Raw genomic sequence first — 19,580 nt, 5'->3', positions numbered from 1 at the left:
GCAGATAGATAAAAGATATCACACAACTAGATACGTATGCACAAAACATATGCTGGCCAGACAAGTAGTTGGTGGAGATTCAAATTAGAATCATTTCATATGTCAATGAAATAAAAAATATCACTGGTAGTGATCAGTCTTTGAAAACGACGAAATTCGTTGGGTTAAGTTCTGACCCCTTAAACCCTTATTCTACAACTGCTTCAAGTTCGAAAATGTTATTATTTCCCTTGTTTGCCTTAATTTTTATTATTCCCGTGCAAAAAGCAGCTTGCGTGTCTCTTCACTCCTTTCATTTTCATTCCTCCTTTCTTACCGTCGTAATTAATCCGATTGGGTAGAAAAGCGTGATTAACTAAGCATACTCACCACCATCAAAACGTCGAACACGTTATAACGGTAGTTTGGGTTTGGTGTTAAACGAGAAACTGGGATTTCAACCAATTCGTTTCGGTGTGAATACGTTAAGGCGTAGAGATGATAAGAGTTTTACTTTGTATACTCACCGTCACTGACGAGACCATTTGATATTGTTACGGATGAACATTAAATTTCCTTGTTTTATTGTTTCAAATAGGCTTGGCCCGGGTAATGATCATGTCTCTCATAACCTCGGGGAGAAATTCACAGAATTAAAATGTATTTAACTTGACTACTCAATGGTTGTTTAGCAAGAAAGCGCAATGTTGTACTATACTACATTAATTGAACGACACTCAAATTAATGTAAAATTTACATGATTCTATTTAAATCTTATCTGAGACCTGTTGATTAATAAATTATTACGAACAGATTTTAATATTAAATATACGATAAATCACATAATAAGCACATCAATAACACCATGCATATCATTCGATGGACTTAACTTCGTTCACTTTTACTACGTATATTTACTTCAATAGGACTAAAGGAAAATTGATTAACGTGGAAATGATCGATTTATTATGACACTTATAACTTGCAGTCACAAATATAATTTTACACTACAAGTTGGCACTAAGTGGGTATTATTATTTAATTTTTGGCCCAACTATTACGGTCGAGATTGTAATTACCGGTTGTACTGTTCGCGTTACACACATGATTTCGGTATGAAGATTTGATTATTAAAATGTAAACACAATCCATTTATTCTATCATGGTGAGAACTTTGTTTTTTTTTCTTTTATGGATAGTGTTTCTTTGTAGATGGTGATTTTGCTACAGGCAGGTATTACAATTGATCAACTCAATTATCAGACTTGCTTCACATTGCTTTTTGTTATATAAATTTTAAGCTGGAAATGTTTCATAAACAGAGTATTACATCCAACAATATTAAAAATACTATTTTTAAAATGTTTGCATTGTGCAAACTGGATTAAGATAATGTTGATTGGAGACATGTTATTATAGCTATGTTTTTTATGGCTCCATATTTCCACTTTAAGGCATGCTATTAACTTTTATATCTTAGTATGAAACATTTGAAGGCTCTACACCAGTTACGGATATAAAATAGTAAGAAAGGACAGGCGATGTCTTTAAGTTTCAAAATCTCACTGCCCGCGCTTTGTTTGAGCGTCAGTGTGTTTTTACGCAATGAAGGCGTATGAATACACTATTAGAATAAAATGTAGTTCCCACAAAACATTTAGTTTTTAGGGAGTTCCTTGACAGATAGAAATTGATTAATTAATTATTGCATTATTGAGATCACATTAACTACATTTAAACACGTGGCAATACGAATAAAAGTTATTTATCACCAAATATGCAAATTATAGCATATGGTCCGCCACCGCCTTTTAGTTTCGCAATTTAACTTGCAAAGAGATGGGGAAAAACTAAGTTGAACCGATTTTTTAAAATTCGGCCATACGAAAAGAGAAGAGGGCGAGCAACCACACACACACACACACACACATAGAAACTTGTGAGCGAGAAACTTCGCAGAATGTTAATTTCAGGGATTTTGTCCTGCTGTGCGGTGATTCTAAGAAGTGTTTTTCCATATACGAGGGTTGTTTAAAAAGATGTATTACGATTTCGTTGTAACGTATTTCAGACTTTGACCGTTTCTGATGTTGAAAACGCTGGTGCCTATAGGCCTACTATAAGTTATTACTCGGTACCTTGTATATCACATCGTCATTAACAAATCGTATATAATAACTTGCTTTAAGTAATAAGTAAAAACTTATTGTGACTCCTATTCAAAGGTTTGGGTTGCGAGCGAAGCGAGCAAGAAAATTTTTACCAAATCTATTTCTTTTTCTTTAAAAACCAACAACAATATTGATTTAATGGAGTTCCAATAAATGGGGTTCTTTATAGGGCGAAACATCATTACTCATTTTCAACACTTCTTTTTCTTTTTTCTTGCTGTTTGACGCTCACTTGCTATCAGGGCCCAGGCAAGTGCCCCCACGCCTTGCCTAGCTACGACTCTGGTAGTATTATGAAAGCTATTTCGTTTGGCCTCAATTTCGATAGTAACTATTAAACTTGCTTTAGAAAAAATAGGCAATAGGAAAATTTTACTAGCGTTTGAAGAGGAATAAAAGATTCAAAGCACTATATATGCATTAGTGAGATTTTAATAGGTATATTGAATAAGATTCGCAAAGATTTCTTTTATTGATTTTAATCCCCTTTGAACAAAATATTATGAAGAAATGAACCTTTACCAGATTGAGATATATTTATATATAGAATTCCTGAAATAATATTAACTTGGAAGCTTGACAACCCTTGATGAAATTCTGCTTACGCTACTACATTTAAAATGATAAAAATATTAAAAACAGAGGAGGTTTGATTGGTTAATGAGGAATTTTAATTAGGATATCGGCACCGATTGGTTAATGGAGATTTTTAATTAAGGCGTCAGCAGCGTGCTATTTGTCCCCTCACGACAAACTCAATGGCCGACACATTTTGTATATTAAAAGCTGAAAATAAAACTCATGAAAAAGTAAAGTTCAAGTGTAAATATTCATCAAAATAAGTTACTAATAAAAAGCAGAACAAAAATCTAAAATTGAAACAGGAGACGTGAAAGCGAAAAGAATAAATGACAGAATATAAAGTAAAGTAAGTGAAAATAACAGTAATAATACGGTAACACATAACAGTAAAAAGTAATCCTCAGAGCACGTAAAACCTCAGATCATTTCTAAAATCATTAGAAAGTTAGGTAGTCCTAACTGCTCTATGAGGTTTGAGTATTCATTGATTTTAACCAGGTTTGCATTTTCGCCACTAGGGGATTGTGATCTGAATCAATGTCGGCTCCTGATAGTGGTTTAATGTTCCGTTCACTATTCCGGAAATGCTGCTTGAAGACAATCTAATAGATTTGGTAGCGTCTTGAATCTCCTTAACTTTTCCGCGTGCACAACTTTGTTTTTTCTTCTTAAACCACATGATGGACAAACACCGTGTGCGTGGGTTTTCTCGAGCTCCCCCGTTTCCTCCCATTTTCTTCATTCCATTATTTCATTCAGCCTTATCATCACCGTCTGCTCTAGCCTATACGGTATAACTGTGGGACGTAAAACTGAAAGGTTTAATTTTAAACCACGTATTTGTCACCATAAAAATAACATTACCCAGAGTAGTCGATCAGCATCTGATCTCGTGCGTTTCGTCTACCTATTCCAAATGGTTCCACTATCTTACTCTCAGGCAGTGGTGTAATGCTAGAACGTTTAGTAGGTATACGCTCGATCGTTTAAAACAGTATAGCGTATACACAAGACTACTTGGCGTATATGCACCCAATGTGCGCTCACTCTTTCGTAAATTTAAGGTTAGTATACGCTGAGTTATAAAAAATTCAGGTAGGTATACGCCGTATACTCTCGTATACGCCCCATTACATCCCTGCTCTCAGGTCCTTCTCCCATCACGCAGTTAAAATCTCCCATTAATATGGCGTTAGACTGATGCCTTTCTCTTGATGCACATCTATTCTCATCATCTATCATTTCTACTTCATTGTCATCATGGTCAAGTGTTGGCATATACACTTGAATTACAATAATATTCAATGGTTTGCACTTATGTTAGTTTTAGAACATCACGCGTCAGTACAGAATTCCACTTCAATCACAACTTCGGCTATTTCGTTTCTCATTGGTAGAGACCGGGTGTTTACACATTAAAAACCAGGAAGATAGACAGGTAAATAAGCAGTTACAATTTAATAAATTGGTAGTAAAATAGGCACTAAAATGTAACTCGAAATAATGAAGATAAATACTAAAAATATTAAATTATAGATAATGTTCAAAGAATATAGAAACATACCTGTTTCTTAATAACTTCTTTTACTGCATATATAAAAACGAAACTTGACGTGGATTCTATGTATATTTGGTAAATTCATTCTAAACAACACTTTATCACTACACATAACAGTCCAAATTTTAATAATTTTATCAGTACTCATAGCAGTCTAAAGTTTTACGGCATTTTATCACTACAAACAGCAGTTCGTAACTTCAATCCACTATACTGAAATATGCTAACTCCACTATACTAATGCGCGTGGAGAAAAGAAGATACACACCGCAGAACCGTATATTCCAGAACCCAATCGAATAGAAGTAGAAGCCGCTATAAAGAAATTAAAGAAACACAAATCTCCGGGTGTGGATGAAATTCCGGCTGAGTTAATTTTAGCTGGAGGCGAAAAATTGTGGAACAAGATACACAAACTCATTCTCCTTATCTGGAACAAGGAAGAATTGCCACAAGAGTGGAAAGAATCAATCATTGTTCCAATTCACAAGAAAGGCGACAAAACTGACTGTAATAATTATCGAGGCATCTCTCTTCTGTCAACATCCTATAAAATCCTTTCAAATATTCTATTAGCAAGACTGACCCCATACGCAGATGAAATTATTGGAGATTATCATTGCGGATTTAGACGAAATCGATCAACTATCGACCAAATATTTACCATTCGCTAAGCACTCGAAAAAAAGTGGGAATACAATATCCCGGTACATCAACTATTTATTGATTTTAGAAAGGCTTATGACTCGGTTAGGAGAGAAACATTGTACAACGTTCTTACAGAACTTGGAATACCGAGAAAGCTAATTGGATTAATTAAGATATGCTTAAGTGAATCCCAAAGTAAAGTCCGGGTAGGAAAATTTTTGTCCACGAGCTTTCACGTCCAAAATGGCCTGAAACAAGGAGATGCGTTGTCGCCATTATTATTTAACTTTGTGCTAGAACACGCTATAAGAAAAATCAAAGATAGCAACCAGGGTCTACAGTTGAACGGTATTCACCAGGTGATGGCATATGCTGATGATGTAAATTTAATAGGGGATGATAGGAGAACAGTAGAAATAAATGCAGAGATCTTATTAAATGCTTGCAGGGACATGGGTTTAGAAGTAAATGCAGAGAAAACTAAATACATGGAAGTGCGTCGGGACCGTAATACGGCAAATTGTGGAGGCGTTAAAATATTAAATAATACTTTTGATAAAGTGGATACTTTCAAATATTTAGGATCAATATTAACAGACGAAAATCATATTCACGAAGAAATTAAATGTCGACTAAAAGCAGGGAATTCGTGTTACTATTCGGTTCAAAATCTCTTGTCGTCGCGAATTCTGTCGAAGAATTTGAAGCTTAAAATATATAAAACGATAATCATGCCTGTTGTTCTGTATGGTTGCGAAACATGGTCACTTACTCTGAGGAAAGAACATAGACTGAAAGTATTTGAGAACAGGATCCTGAGAAGAATATTCGGACCCAAAAGGAACGAGAATGGGGAATGGCGGAAACTTCATAACGAGGAACTACATAGTTTATACGGTTTACCCAACATTGTTAGGGTCGTCAAGTCTAGGAGGCTTAGGTGGGCAGGTCATGTAGCTAGAATGGAAGAAAGTAGAAACGCTTTCAAAGTCTTGACTGGAAGACCCATAGGAAAACGACCATTAGGAAGACCTAGGCGCAGATGGGAGGATAATATTAAGATGGATCTCGCAGAGATAGGAATACAAAGTAGAGACTGGATGCAATTAGCTAAGGATAGAAGTCAGTGGAGAGCTTTTGTGAACGCGGCACTGAACCTGCGGGTTCCATAGGCCATAGAGTTAGTTAGTTAATACTGAAATATGGACTTAAAGAACGTTAATTCTTTTATGCTTATGTGGAATGCAATGCTGTTGCAAACAAGACGAAGACGGGGTGGAAAATGTGGATCATACTGTGTCATTGCTTTTGGCTACATTCTTTTATTGCAGAGAGGTGAAGCTTATCTTGACTTGTCTCTAAGTTAGTTTCTCTTAATCCTATATTTCTCAGAAGAGGCAGAATCTTTTCTTGAAATACGAAATTATATATTTTCCCCAATGAAGTCTTATTTTGAAGAAAATGCATAGAATAGGCAACATTAGGTACTGAAGCAATTATTTAGGCAGTATGGGCCGAAATAGGAAAAATACGCAAAATAAAATTGGCTTAAATTTAAACTATAACCCCTTTATGAACTTTAAAGTTATATTTTTGTTCATATTTTTATTTAATATTAAAGACTAGGCATTTTGCCTTACATCCGGTCTCTACTCATTGGATTCGCGACGCCATTCTCAACCTTGACACCACCCAAGTAGAGTATTGTGTAGTTTTCCAACACTATTTCGCCTTCTTCTGACTATTGTACCTTTATCGAAGTAAAATCGTAAAATGTAGTGTAGTTTTGCGGAAAGCTCACTCACCCTCACGGCGCAATATCTTCCAACTGATTATAAGAATTCTAACACCTTTTGCACATCTATACTAGCTTCAACTGACAGATGTAAAATGACGTTAGGCCTGACTCGCTGCGACCCATATACCCCCAGATTTGGGTTACTAACACCATTTCCTGCCAAAAAAGGTTCAGTACTTTTTTACTCCACTAAATATAAATCATTACGTCAACAACATACAGGGTTTTATCTTACGATTTTGAAAAAAAAAAAATGTGATATTGAAACTGGGTAGGAACACCAACTGTAAATCTTTCCAATCAATTTTTAACCTACGGTGTATAAAAGGAGATAGTTTTGAAGGTGTAATCTTGCTAGGAGGTGAGGTCAAAGGCCAGGCCCAAGAGAGTCATACTTTGTCAAATTTTAACATGAGTTGCCCAGGGGATGTCAGAGAAAAAAGTAGTCAATGTATACTCATGTCCAAAATGATTGTCGCTTGTCTATAACTGTCTTCTTGTAAGAATATAATTTGATAATGAATTTGCAGGGCACTTTAAGTACTGAAGTTCTGTGTATAATCGAGAAATGTATATTTGTGGTAAATTCCGTAGGAAAAGAATTATAAATACGAAAATTAGAATGAGTAGTACAAAATGCTAAATGGACAAGAAAGCTATATTTTCGTTTTATTGTTCTTATTTACTGCTCCTTTGACATGAACTTTGCCACATACATGTCTTTGCCGATTATACATATACTAAACATTATTAGAAATACCGGGAGAATTTATCAAATTATATTTCTACAACATATTTATAGATATGCGACAATAATTTTGGACATGAGTGTACTTATATCAAATTACGAAGGATACAGGACACTATGCCTGGACAAATCCTAAAATTTCGCGGAATCACCCATCTAAAAAAAATAAGCTTACTACATGTTTGATTTTATGCAAATGGTAAGTTAATCATAGAACAGAGTTGTTCTTTGAACTTAGGTTGATAAAATTGTGGTTTGAAATTTTAACGTCTCGTACAAGACAATTTTCCAAAAGGGGCTCTGTGCTTTGAGGCTTCCACAGAGTTTAACTTGTCATTAGTCATAGATTTTACATTACAAATTATTAGGAAGTAAAGACAAGCGATTATGGTAAGAACTTCATATTTATTTATTCGTTTCAGTGGTAATAACCTTATAACCTCATCGTTTGTGTTGCTGGCAGTTGGAGTCGTCTGTTCTCTGTGCACATGGGGATGTTTTTATAAATTGTCTAGAAAAAGGAGAGTGAGGAGGACAAACAACTTACCATCTGATGTGGGAGAAGGTAAATACATACTACACAGAAATAAATATTTATTCTACACAGTACACATATTTCCACACTGTTAGAACTTAAAAAGTTTCATAAACTGGTTCACTATCTTGAATTTTAATGATTAATTTGAAGATCATGTACTGTACATCGAAAAGTTGGAAGTAAGATCTGTTAAATAACTAATTTCGCAGGCCTTTTGTCATAGGCCTGAAATCAGATGATGCAGTTTAAGACGTATAATTATTGAACATTAATGCTAAGTAGTACTATAATTACTGTCACTTTTTCTGGTGCAGGCTGTACTAGAGACCTGCACGGGCCGGGTCCAGCTCGAGGCCCGAAGCCCGGCCCGGCCTGCGGGCCGTGCTTGGGCAGGGCCGACTCTGTTACTTCTTAGGGCCGGGCCGGGCTTGGGCGGGCCGGCACTGATTTCTCTTTAGGTCGGGCCGGGCTGGGGCCGATTAATTGCAATTCTTTAATAATTATTGATTTTCATTAAACGATAATTACAATAAAGGCAAATGTTGAAGAAGTGTGCCCGTGAAAAATGTTAGAAAATGAAACTTAAAATTTATCGGGCTCGGGCCGGGCTTGGGCCAAGAATTTTAAAAAAACTCATCGGGCCGGGGCGGGCCGGGCTCGGGCCGAAAATCTCCAAAACTTGAGTCATGGTACAGAAGACATGAGTCATGGTGCAGAAGTGAAAGATAGTCTGTGCAATCACTCGTCTTGCAGTGGGAAAAATAAGAAAACTGTGTTGCTGTCAGGGAAGGGAACACGGGAGATTTTCAAACTCTTTCAGAAGCTAAAATTATCGGGGAGGCTCGAATATATATCACTATCTATTGATACATTGAAACATGGGCTTACGCAGGGAGCCGAACGGGTCGATGCACCCCTTTAGAATCTTGTTAGTACAGGTTAATATCTGTAAAATAAGAATAATTCTTTCAAATTAAAAGTCTATTGCATGCACTTTGTTAAGAAGGAGTTATGTTTATATAATTCGAGCTTTGCTTTGTCAAACACTGTATGTAAAACTTATTATCTAAATACGGATTTCCACTTGTGTGCCAATCGACCCAATGCACAGATGTAAAATGTTTGTGGTCAGGCTCAGTCGTTCTTTCAGAAAAAAATGTCCCGGGGCGGGGGGGGGGAGGAACACACTTAGTATTCACGGGGCACTGCTGGAACTATTCTATTTATTAATATATTATAAACGTACAGTATTATCTTGGTCTCCTCCGGGAAGCACTCTCAGAGCTCCGGAGGGCGGGGGCAGTGGCACCAAAAAAACATATCTGGAAGAAACAGTGGTCAGGCTACCTGTCGACACCTTGGTGGGTCTTCAAAAGTCAAAAGTCGAGAAAACAAGGTTTCATTACTCTGTCTTTCCAAATCACAAAGGTTGTTTTGAAAGAAATGGGACACATGTCTCATTAGAAACACGCATTGCTCTCTCTCTCTCTCTCTCTCTCTCTCTCAATCTCTGCATTGCTTATATGAAATCCCTACAAACATGTGCATCGGGTTGGTTCAAGTTCACTACTAAAAATAAATATTTGCCTTTAGCGGGCGGTTTTCTCTATAAATCGAACGAAGGCTATTCGTGTGGGTCTTTTCCATTCCTTTGGAGAGCAATGGAGAAACATGCAAAGTGGAGCACCTTTAAAAATAAAAGCAGGAAGTTTGTTGGCTTTAGGCAAAACAAATTTAGTAAACAATCTACACTGCTAAACAAGACTTAATCAACTCGAAGGAAGTCGTAGAAAATAAAACAAAAATATCACTGCACCAAGTATAATCAACAGAAAGACGGTACAGATAGACAATACAACACAAATGAAGGCTAAGAAAACAGCTAGGATGTACAGGGTGACCAGAAAGTTGAGAATCACAATACTCCGGCATGCAAAACTGGACTTTGAGAGGACATAGGCAGTCAATATAGCCTGTGACCACCACGAACAGATACACAGACACGGCATCTGGCCTCCATATTGAAAATCAGAGTGTTAATCAAGTCTTGCGACAGATGGAGTCACTCCTCGAAGAGAGCTCTTCGCAGTTGAGAAAGAGTGGTGATGGTGGATTACGCTACTCTATTCGCCGTCCAAGAGCATTCCACACATGATTGGATTCAAGTCCGGCGAGTATACAGGCCATGCTATGCGCGTAATGTCTTCGCTCTCCAGATACTCGGATACCAGATGTACACGGTGTGGATGGGCATTGTCATTAAAAAGCATTAAGTCGGGACCAGATACTCGGCGGAAATTCCGCATTTGTGTATGGAGAATTTCATCCCGATACCATTGTGCCTTCAAAGTGCCATGTTCCACAATATGGAGGTCCGTTTTCCCATCCAGCAAGATCCAATCTCACACCACGATGGAATCAACGCCAAAGGACGACCGTTCAACAATGAACTTTGGGTAATACCGGGTTCCTGGCTCTCTCCACACTAATAACCGACCAGACCAAACAAGAGGCAGTATCGAGACTCATCGGAGGACATAACACCCGCTCACTGTTGTTCCCCCCATGCAACATGTTTCTAACACCATGTGTAACGTGCATGTTTGTTCTCCCGTTTATTGGAACACACAACACAGGCCTTCTGGCATACAGTTCTGCTGTACTGAGCCGCCGACGAACAGTTTCACAACTAACACGTTGTCCCGTCGCCTGAAACAAATCATTTGCAGTTGAGAGTATGACGCTTGACAATCACGTCTGGCATCAATTGTGAGAAACCAGTCATTGACGGCCGACCTCCTCCATAACGTCTACTGACTGGATGCCCATTTTGAAAGCGACTCTGTAGCCTCGACACACCACTTTTGTTCACATTGAATTCCTGCGCCACGTCCATTTGGGATCGGCCTAGTACAAATCGCCCAAATATTTGCTCGCCGTCAACGTCAGTCAAATGTCGTCTGCCAGCCATTGCAAGATGGCTGCGCTTGATATCCCACACAGGAACCACCAACTCGTTGCTTGCAGACTCGGATACAACTGGGCTGTTGTGTACGCTTCGTGGTAAAATCTGTTCACCGTGGTTGCGACGTTGCTGCGCACGCTCTATAGCGGACCTATGCCTTGCCTGTGCGGCTGTTTGTATCTGCGTGTCTGCTACCAGGTTTAATGGCCCCCACATGTTACATATCCCACGTTCTTTGTGGTTGCTTAAGTTTTGTGAAGAAGTGTAGTTTAAAGAATCTGATTGTATGAGTGGTGAAATATTGAAATATGTGATATTAGTTACCAGAAACATGAGGACGTTGTCAGACTGATAGTGATTTGTTATTGTAATAATTTTGAATGCTGTCTTTCTTGCTATTGGTAAGTAGTAATATATTATTTTTTCTTTCAGTGTTGGTAAAATTCAGATTCTTATGTAAATAAAATGTATTTTCATTTGTCTCGAAGCTCATATGTCATATTGACTTCTTAAATAACAAGAGACGGATAGAATAACTATATTTTAAAAGAGAACTCTGGGAAAGCTTATGTTACAAGAAAAATTAAAATATTCTCTACAGTCTGGTTATGCAATGTATATAAATGAATTTTATGTAATTCATTTTGTCATCTTTCGTTTCGTATTCGTTGGCTTTCGTAGAGCTTTAAAATAATAATAGTACTATTAAAATAAATAACATTTTCATGTTTTGTAGAAATAGAAAAGGCAAAACGCTACTAAAAGGAAGGTGTGACTTCTTTCTTGAAAAGTAGGGGAGCACATTAAATGGTTAAATATCGTTTACAATCCTCCAGAGTACAAATCCTTCAGTTTTGTATATCTCATATTATTATTATTATTATTATTATTATTATTAATAATAATAATAATAATAATAATAATAAACATATTCTAGAATATATGCAATACATTAATCTTTATAGGTCTTGGAGTTAGTTTAATCTGAATTCCAAGTCAAAAATTATGTAAAAGCAGCCTATGCTGTTTGATCCCCCCTGCAAAATTTCCTGTGAACGTCTCTGCATTGAAACTGTAAGTGTGAAAGACTGCATTAGATAAAGCAAGACCAGGAACAGTGCAGGTTCCTAAACTCATGAAAGGGATAGCAATGCGAACCGGTATGAAAACAATCATGATGAATCTGAACCACAAATTTATAAAACGTTTATGTCACGTCTGTTAAGGGGTGACCTGGGACTGTAACTTACAAAGGACATATCGACAAATCCTCACTAATTGGTTAAGACGTTAGAAGGTCATACAATCAAAGCGCTTGCTGAAGCATTATGCACCAAATGGACACAGACTAATCTTTCTCATGGGTGGAAGAGGCGTTCAATGTCCAAAACAAAGAAATTTATGATACAAGTTCACAAGAATCTGCAGAAAAGACTCCATAGGTCAAGAGCTGTCGTAATCATGCTTCAGAAATGGTGTGGTGGGACTCAATTATGATGGACACTAGCGAGCTCCAGTTTTGTGAGAAACGGGTCAAAACATCAGCCGTAGTGTATCAGCAGACTGTCTTAGAGAGATTGCTGAAGGATCTAAACATATCTTTCGTTCATGGCCAAGTCTGAAGGTTCCAGAAATATTCGGCACCCGCTCATAAGTATAAGAACACTCAAGAGTGGTTGGAGATGAAGGTGCAGGACTTCATCCCGATATCTGATTGGCTTTCTGCTAGTCCAAACGTCAGTTCTCTGGACTAACAAATGAGGAGGTATGCAGCAGGAGATGACCTACAAGAAATGACACAACATTGACAGTTTGGAGCGCAGTAGCGAATTTTCCTTGAGAAACAGTGCGTAATGTAACTAATGCGTAATAGCTCAAAGACTTTGTACGCGTGCCAAAGGTGTTCATTTTGAATAGTAATTGGTGTTTCTTGTTCACAATATATTGCTGTATAAAACAGCTTTCCCAAGCGAGAGAAAAATTTTAAAATTTCCATGTTGCCCACCAACCTATGGTTGAGGTAAAGGAGAGAAGAGAAGAATGATACAGCATTCAAATATTAAAACATCATTCACCATGTTGTACTCGTTATTGATTACTTTTTGATAATATTTATGATAATATTAGGCACAGCTGCTAAAATGCTTCCAAATAGATTAAATGCTATGAGCACGGGACAGTACAGGCGAAACGAAGAAATACAAGTTGCGCCACTAAGGGATTAACGTGCGTTGTATTTGCTAGTGAAGTAGTCGTGTTGTGGGAACTCGAAAATGAGTTGATTCTGGGAAGACTACATTGTACGAATCATTTTCTAATGTTTACTTAACTAATTCCAGATAGTTAAAGATAGATTTGCTGCTTGACGCTCCTCTGTGAATACGGTAATGTGACAATATGCAACTCTATCACTCTTTCACTGTGTATCAACAACTTAGCCACATCCGAAAAAGATACCAATGAGGCTGACAACTGTGCTTTTCTCGCAATTAAGATATAACAGCTTCGTACCAATGCCTCCTATAACTAAAATTGATTTAGTTATGGTGCTTTGTGGATCATAGTAGAAACTGTTGAACGTTCAGACAACTGCCATTGTCATATATTTATTCCTTAAATTATAATTTTTCTTCTATATGTTGATCTTCAGGGGAAGTGATTTCTAACGTCGTTTTGAAATTTGGAGTGTTGGTGTAGCCAACTACGAAGAACAAGACAATTTCTCTGAAAACAATCAATATCGCTAAGCAAACATACTGTTTCCTTACCGTACGATAGCGTTCGTAGGAAGTCCTGACATTACCCAAGTTGCAGTATAAAATCCTTTTTTATCAGTCATATTTATTTGTTTTGTCCCTAATTGTCACCATGTTCGCCACTTTGAATCACTTCTGTAGCGAAATTGGCTTACGGGTGGGCAGAAATTATCGTACGGAAGATGAGTTCTTAACGACTGACTCAACAGTTTTTTTTCGGTATGATATTGAAGTTTAGACATAACGTTGGAACCCACAGCCTGGATAGTGGAGAAATGAGTCTATTTGCTAGACACAGGTTGTTCGAGGAAAATTGTGAGAATTCGTGGGTTGCTGCGGAAGATATGGCAATTGGGTGGTTGAATAATACGCTGTTTATTTTGACAACTTAGTAGTTTATCCAGTGTAAAAATGAACGCAGTGGTAGCAAAATCCATCATACTGTGACAAACTAAAGTGGTTTAATATGTGTATTATTCGTTGTACAACATGCTTCCAAGCAATTACCAATTTTACACCAGACATATTTTTAAATTTATCTTCCAGTACGATGATGCATTCCATCACTTTACTCGTATGGTTTCATGTGCTTTGTGTGTATGTTAGAAGTAATCAAAGACATAATGCAGAATTTGGATGTGCATTAGGGCAGAGCGAAAAATCACTTTTTTATATATCGAAAACGCAATAGTGCGGAAAAGTTGTCAATTGATGTTGATAAAATAGTGTAAAAATTTCGACGCTGAAATCAAATATCTTCGGGTGGCGAATCGCCAAAAAAGATTTCGTGTCTTTATAGGGTATGCAAACCCGCCGAACACATCACTCTTTTGCGTTTCTACGATAAATGAACAAAAGTATAACCTACATTTTTAAAGTTAAGTAATATATATAAAATTTAGGAAATGTTTTCTGAATGATTTAGGCGCATTTTGGATCATACACTAGTCAATTTGATCAAAATAACAATCAACTCAATACAAAATACATATTTTTTTTGCACCTCTCTGCTTGTTTCAGCGAAACGACCCAAGACCCACGACGAGGACGTGGGTGCCGGTCAGGTCCCTCCCATGCCCACCCTACCATCCATACACGTATGTTCAAAATTAGATCTTTGGTTATTTTCAGAGCATAGTTTGCCTTTGTTTCTATTTTTGTGTTTACAAATCGGTATTCTTAGTTTAAGTCTGATAAAACCGTCTCTGCCACAAAGTGCTGCAGATGCTTCTGTTACAAGTTTCACGCAGCGTTCTGTACTCGTAATGTGATAGGAATATTTGAAAGCTCTTTTTATGACTGGATGTTCTTTGTTGGAAAACAAGACAAAGCTGGAGGATACTTCACTTCAACTGATTCCCAATTAATAAGGTCTGTGTAATCGTTTGCATTGAAATTGAGCTTTGGTAGCATACATTTTTTTTACATGTGACTCATGGTCTTCTTTAGCTGGTCTTCCTCGTTTCGTCTTCCTACTGATACTACTGTCACAATATCTGCTCTTCTCATTCTTAGCTTTTCCCATTACGTTGACTATCTTTCTCTATGCCTCTGTTCTGACGTGAATCTTTCTTCAACCATAGAAAACAATATATTCTCCGGGTGTGCGAAATAACAGTTATTTTGGATTACACACTTCTTGACCCAATTGCCGCTACTTTTGTGGTATGTGCCTTGAAGAAATTATCATTAACCACAAGTGTTTAGCTCCATCTCTACAAGTAGCGTATCTCTTTGCTGAAAACCAACGACCTCCAGTCTCTTTCCTGCATAGAGTTTGATCTTTCAGACCATCAAAATACAAGCCTCTAAGATCCTTTCCTTTGGCCATTAACACCTCCTTTTGTCCTATATTTTCCCTTTCTCGCTGCACTTTTGGGAAGTCTATCATCTAGCCAGCATTTTGTGGATCAATTATTTCAAAAGATTGCAATGTAGCTGTTGCTATCAAAGCAGTTGCACGATCAGATGTTCGAAATCGGTCTGCCAGCATACCGACAAGTCTAAGGACATGTCATTGCTGCTTGCTTCTTTGTTCTCTAATATTCAGTTGTTTTGCAAAGTAATCATCAACACCTGACTCATCGCCATCATAAGATGATGTCTGGAGTTCATTAGAAGTACTCGTTTGTGATGTGTAAGAAGACTGTTGGCGGGTGGTCTCTCGGGATTTACTTTTAGTGCGTATGATTAATTTTAAAGTCTCCTCGTAGTCAACTCACTCTATTCTGGCTACTCATGTTGTTCTCTGTTCTTGCAGAAATGTCCACTCCTTTCTAGGTATTTTCTTTCTTAATTCACATGAGCACATGGAAAGTTCATGACATTTACAGGAACATATATCAAAAGACTTCGTGAAATCTTCTTTAAATATATCCATTTTTTAATATCCATTTTTTCTGGAAACTAGCAGAAGCTTTCGTTTTTTTCTCAGATTTAACAAACTTATATACTTTCCGTGCAAAGCAAGTAGAAACTGAACTACACGTTCTAACGACAAAGTAGGGATGGAAACTTTGCCCTAAACAGATTTCACACATTGAGCAACGTCTCTCGCCAACTTCTTTATAGATCGATCATACCCTTTCTTACACTTTCCCAGCTCTACCAATTGAAAATAATGCTTCATTACATCTTATTTTGTGGGCAACTACACACCTGAAAGTTCAGCTGAATGTCCAAGCACGGGGTGAGTTGTTCTTAATCCTGTTCTTATCTTCGGCATGGTTAGAGTTTCAATATTGATGTAAAATACAGATCTTACACACATCACATAAAGTTTAATTTACAGTACAAAAACAAACTCTTTATACACGTACCAAATACGCGCAACGAAGTAAACACTAAAATGCAATGTTAACCCCACAAAATTACCTTGAAAAAATCATCTTCCACACCCGAACAAAGTTATCGAATACTAACGTTGTTTTTTTTTTTTTTTTTTTCCTAATACTGTTACTATCAATTGGACTAGTCCAAATTGAATTCTTATTCAGGGGAGGAAGTTAAACTCTATAAAACAGTACGAGAATTTTTAAAAGGAAAAAGCGTGTTGAAGGAAAAAATTATAATGAACAATGAACACATTTATCGGCATATTAATTTAATGCTAGAACCTTATAAGAATCTACAAGTACAGTATATGATATGCAATATTTTGTTTTACTAAAATCGGCTATTTTATGGTTCCAAATCAGCCTAAATCATCTTCAATTTTATAGACTGCTTACGTTAAGAAATATACGTAATAATTTGTTCATTTATTGTAGAAACACAAAAAAGTGATGTGTACGGCGGGTTTGCATACCCTATAAAGACACGAAATCTTTTTTGGCGATTCGCCACCGGAAGATATTTGATTTCAGAAACGAAATTTTTGCAGTATTTTATCAATATCAATTGACAACTTTCCCGCACTATTGCGTCTTCGATATATAAAAAAGTGATTTTTCGCTCCGCCCTAATGTGCATTATTATTATCATCTGAAAGGCTTGGTTTACAAGAGAAACTACGATCGATTGAGCCCATATCAAAGCAGTGTCTGGAATCAGACAATATCAAATGGATTTCTTAAAGTTATGCAGAAATGAAGAGAGGGCAATAGTTGCACTGGACAATGCTCCAACTCATCCGGATGAGAAAAATTTTTCTAGCAAAGATGGGAGGGTAAAATGCATTTAACTTCCAACTAATATAGTACCCTTGATACAATGGATGGAGCAAAGTATCATGTGCACGGTCAAGAAACTATGTAAAGGAAGGTTTCTTAATAAAGTTGTAGAATTAGAAGAAACTAACAATGAAGAAGACAAAAGATAACAACGAAGTCTGCAGAATTTAAAGAACTATAACACGCGGTCCATTGTCTACACTTTAGAAGATGCTGTAAAATATATAAAAGCTTCAACGCTCGCGAGCGCATTGAATAAAATTTTATTGGATGAAAATGTGGAGCCAGTCAAGAAACCGTGCTTCGAGTAGGTGAAAACAAACTCCTATTGGAGAATATTGAGGGATGGTTGAAACATGATGAATGCGACTCTGGTTATCGCATTTGTACAGATGAGGTTATAGACAGTGTGAAAGGAGCTGAAAGCTCTGAAAACGAAGAAGAAGAGGCCAGCAAATTGTCAAACCTGAGTAATGTGAAGGAATATTTAAACTACGTAATCCAGTTTGTTGAAGGAAATTACAACGGAAACGTATGTGAGTACGATGAACATTTGAGACATTGCGCAATATTAGTGAAGGAACTACATTCCAAATTGTCCCAACAGAATATAGACACGTATTTCAAACCAACTTCCGCAACAATGGTTTTGAGTGATGTAGATGTTCCTGTCGCGCGCATCATCATAATACGGAGGGTATAACGTACGTACTGCATTATATGTACAGTAAGACCTGTGAACTTGGCCACCTCTCTAACTTGGCCACCTGCTTATCTTGGCCTGGTTCGTCTTGAACCTGCATTTTCCCATAAGACATTCGTTCCTTATTACTCTGTAAGTTGGACACCTATCTATCTTGAAAGTTGGCCGCATTGAAGCAATGTTTACCCTATGATGATAATGATAAATTTACCTGCGTATCTTGGCCACGCAAAATACCGTTTTGTTATTTTTCTGAACATTTTCGTATTTCCATATGAGAATCAGATGTTCTGTATTTGTGACTGGACACAAAGAAGCATAGATTCGCATGATTTGTTCTTGGAGGTCAATGACCAGAACACTACCTTCATAAAAGGGGTAGTGAAGGAAGATGTGAATATGAAAAAGCACGTACAGGGATTCAGGAAATGGTCGTACGTATTTGTTTACCTTGTCTGTTTTGGTAAAACCATTAGCTATATCAGCTCCTTTCATCAGTGGGAAGCTTTAGTAATTCCAGAAAATTTTCAAGGTTAAAGATAACCATGTCAATTGCCAACTATTGGCACCTGACAGCCGGCTTGTCGAAAGGTAGCGGGGGTTTCGAGATATGAATTCCCTCAAAACATACTTTGCTCCGAGGAAAACGCTTGTAGCTCATTAACAAGATTTAGTTAACTACAAAATTAGAATCTATATATATAAAAGAGAACGCACAAAATCCTTTGTCCGCTCATCACGCTAATACGGCTGAACCGATTTCTTTCATTTTTGGGGGGTTGTTAGGATTTGGACCCTAGATGGTTTTTATCATATCACTTTAATTTTCAATTACCAGTGTCTTGAGATAATTGACCAATCAGGTGTCAATACGTACAAAAAATCCTTTGTCCGCTCATCACGCTAATACGGCTGAACCGATTTCTTTCATTTTTGGGGGGTTGTTAGGATGTGGACCCTAGATGGTTTTTATCATATCACTTTAATTTTCAATTACCAGTGTCTTGAGATAATTGACCATTCAGGTGTCCATACGTACAAATCCTTTGTTATTAGTTCATCATAGGTATAAAAATAAACGTATTTATATGCAACCCGCATGACCCTGTGACTCGGCGGGTTAACATAACTGACAGGCGCTATAAATCACTTGAAAGCGAAAAAGTAAAAATTATCTAAGTAACAAAGTTTATTGCGTTCCGGGATGACCGCAGCGAAGCGGGGCGGGTTAACATAAATGACAGGCGATATAATGTTAACATTAGTGCAATCTTCTATGGTTTTTATCATATCACTTGAAAGCGAAAAAGTAAAAATTATCTAAGTAACAAAGTTTATTGCGTTCCGGGGTGACCGCAGCGAAGCGGGGTGAACGCTGCTAGTGTGCATATGTGCGTAAGGAATAAAAGAAGTACGTTTGGAATAAACCACCATGAATAAATTTGTATAATAACTAATATGC

The 19,580-nt window shown here is 37.2% G+C and overlaps 1 protein-coding gene across 1 annotated transcript in view; it reads left to right on the top strand.

Annotated features, from left to right (window-relative positions):
- Window positions 1–3,059: 3,059 nt before the first annotated feature.
- The window catches only part of LOC145672677 (uncharacterized), a 58,155-nt gene continuing 41,634 nt past the window's right edge, over window positions 3,060–19,580 (top strand). Inside the window, exons 1-2 of the mRNA XM_081741842.1 lie at window positions 3,060–3,079; window positions 7,908–8,050. Of these exons, the coding sequence (XP_081597968.1) occupies window positions 3,060–3,079; window positions 7,908–8,050 (163 nt within the window). The remainder of the gene's footprint in view (window positions 3,080–7,907; window positions 8,051–19,580) is intronic.

This window comes from Thermobia domestica, chromosome 16 (assembly GCF_964235325.1).
Source record: "Thermobia domestica chromosome 16, izTheDome1.hap1.1, whole genome shotgun sequence".
In the NCBI taxonomy this organism is placed as follows: Eukaryota; Metazoa; Arthropoda; class Insecta; order Zygentoma; family Lepismatidae; genus Thermobia; species Thermobia domestica.
This window is presented reverse-complemented; position numbering and strand designations above follow the sequence as displayed.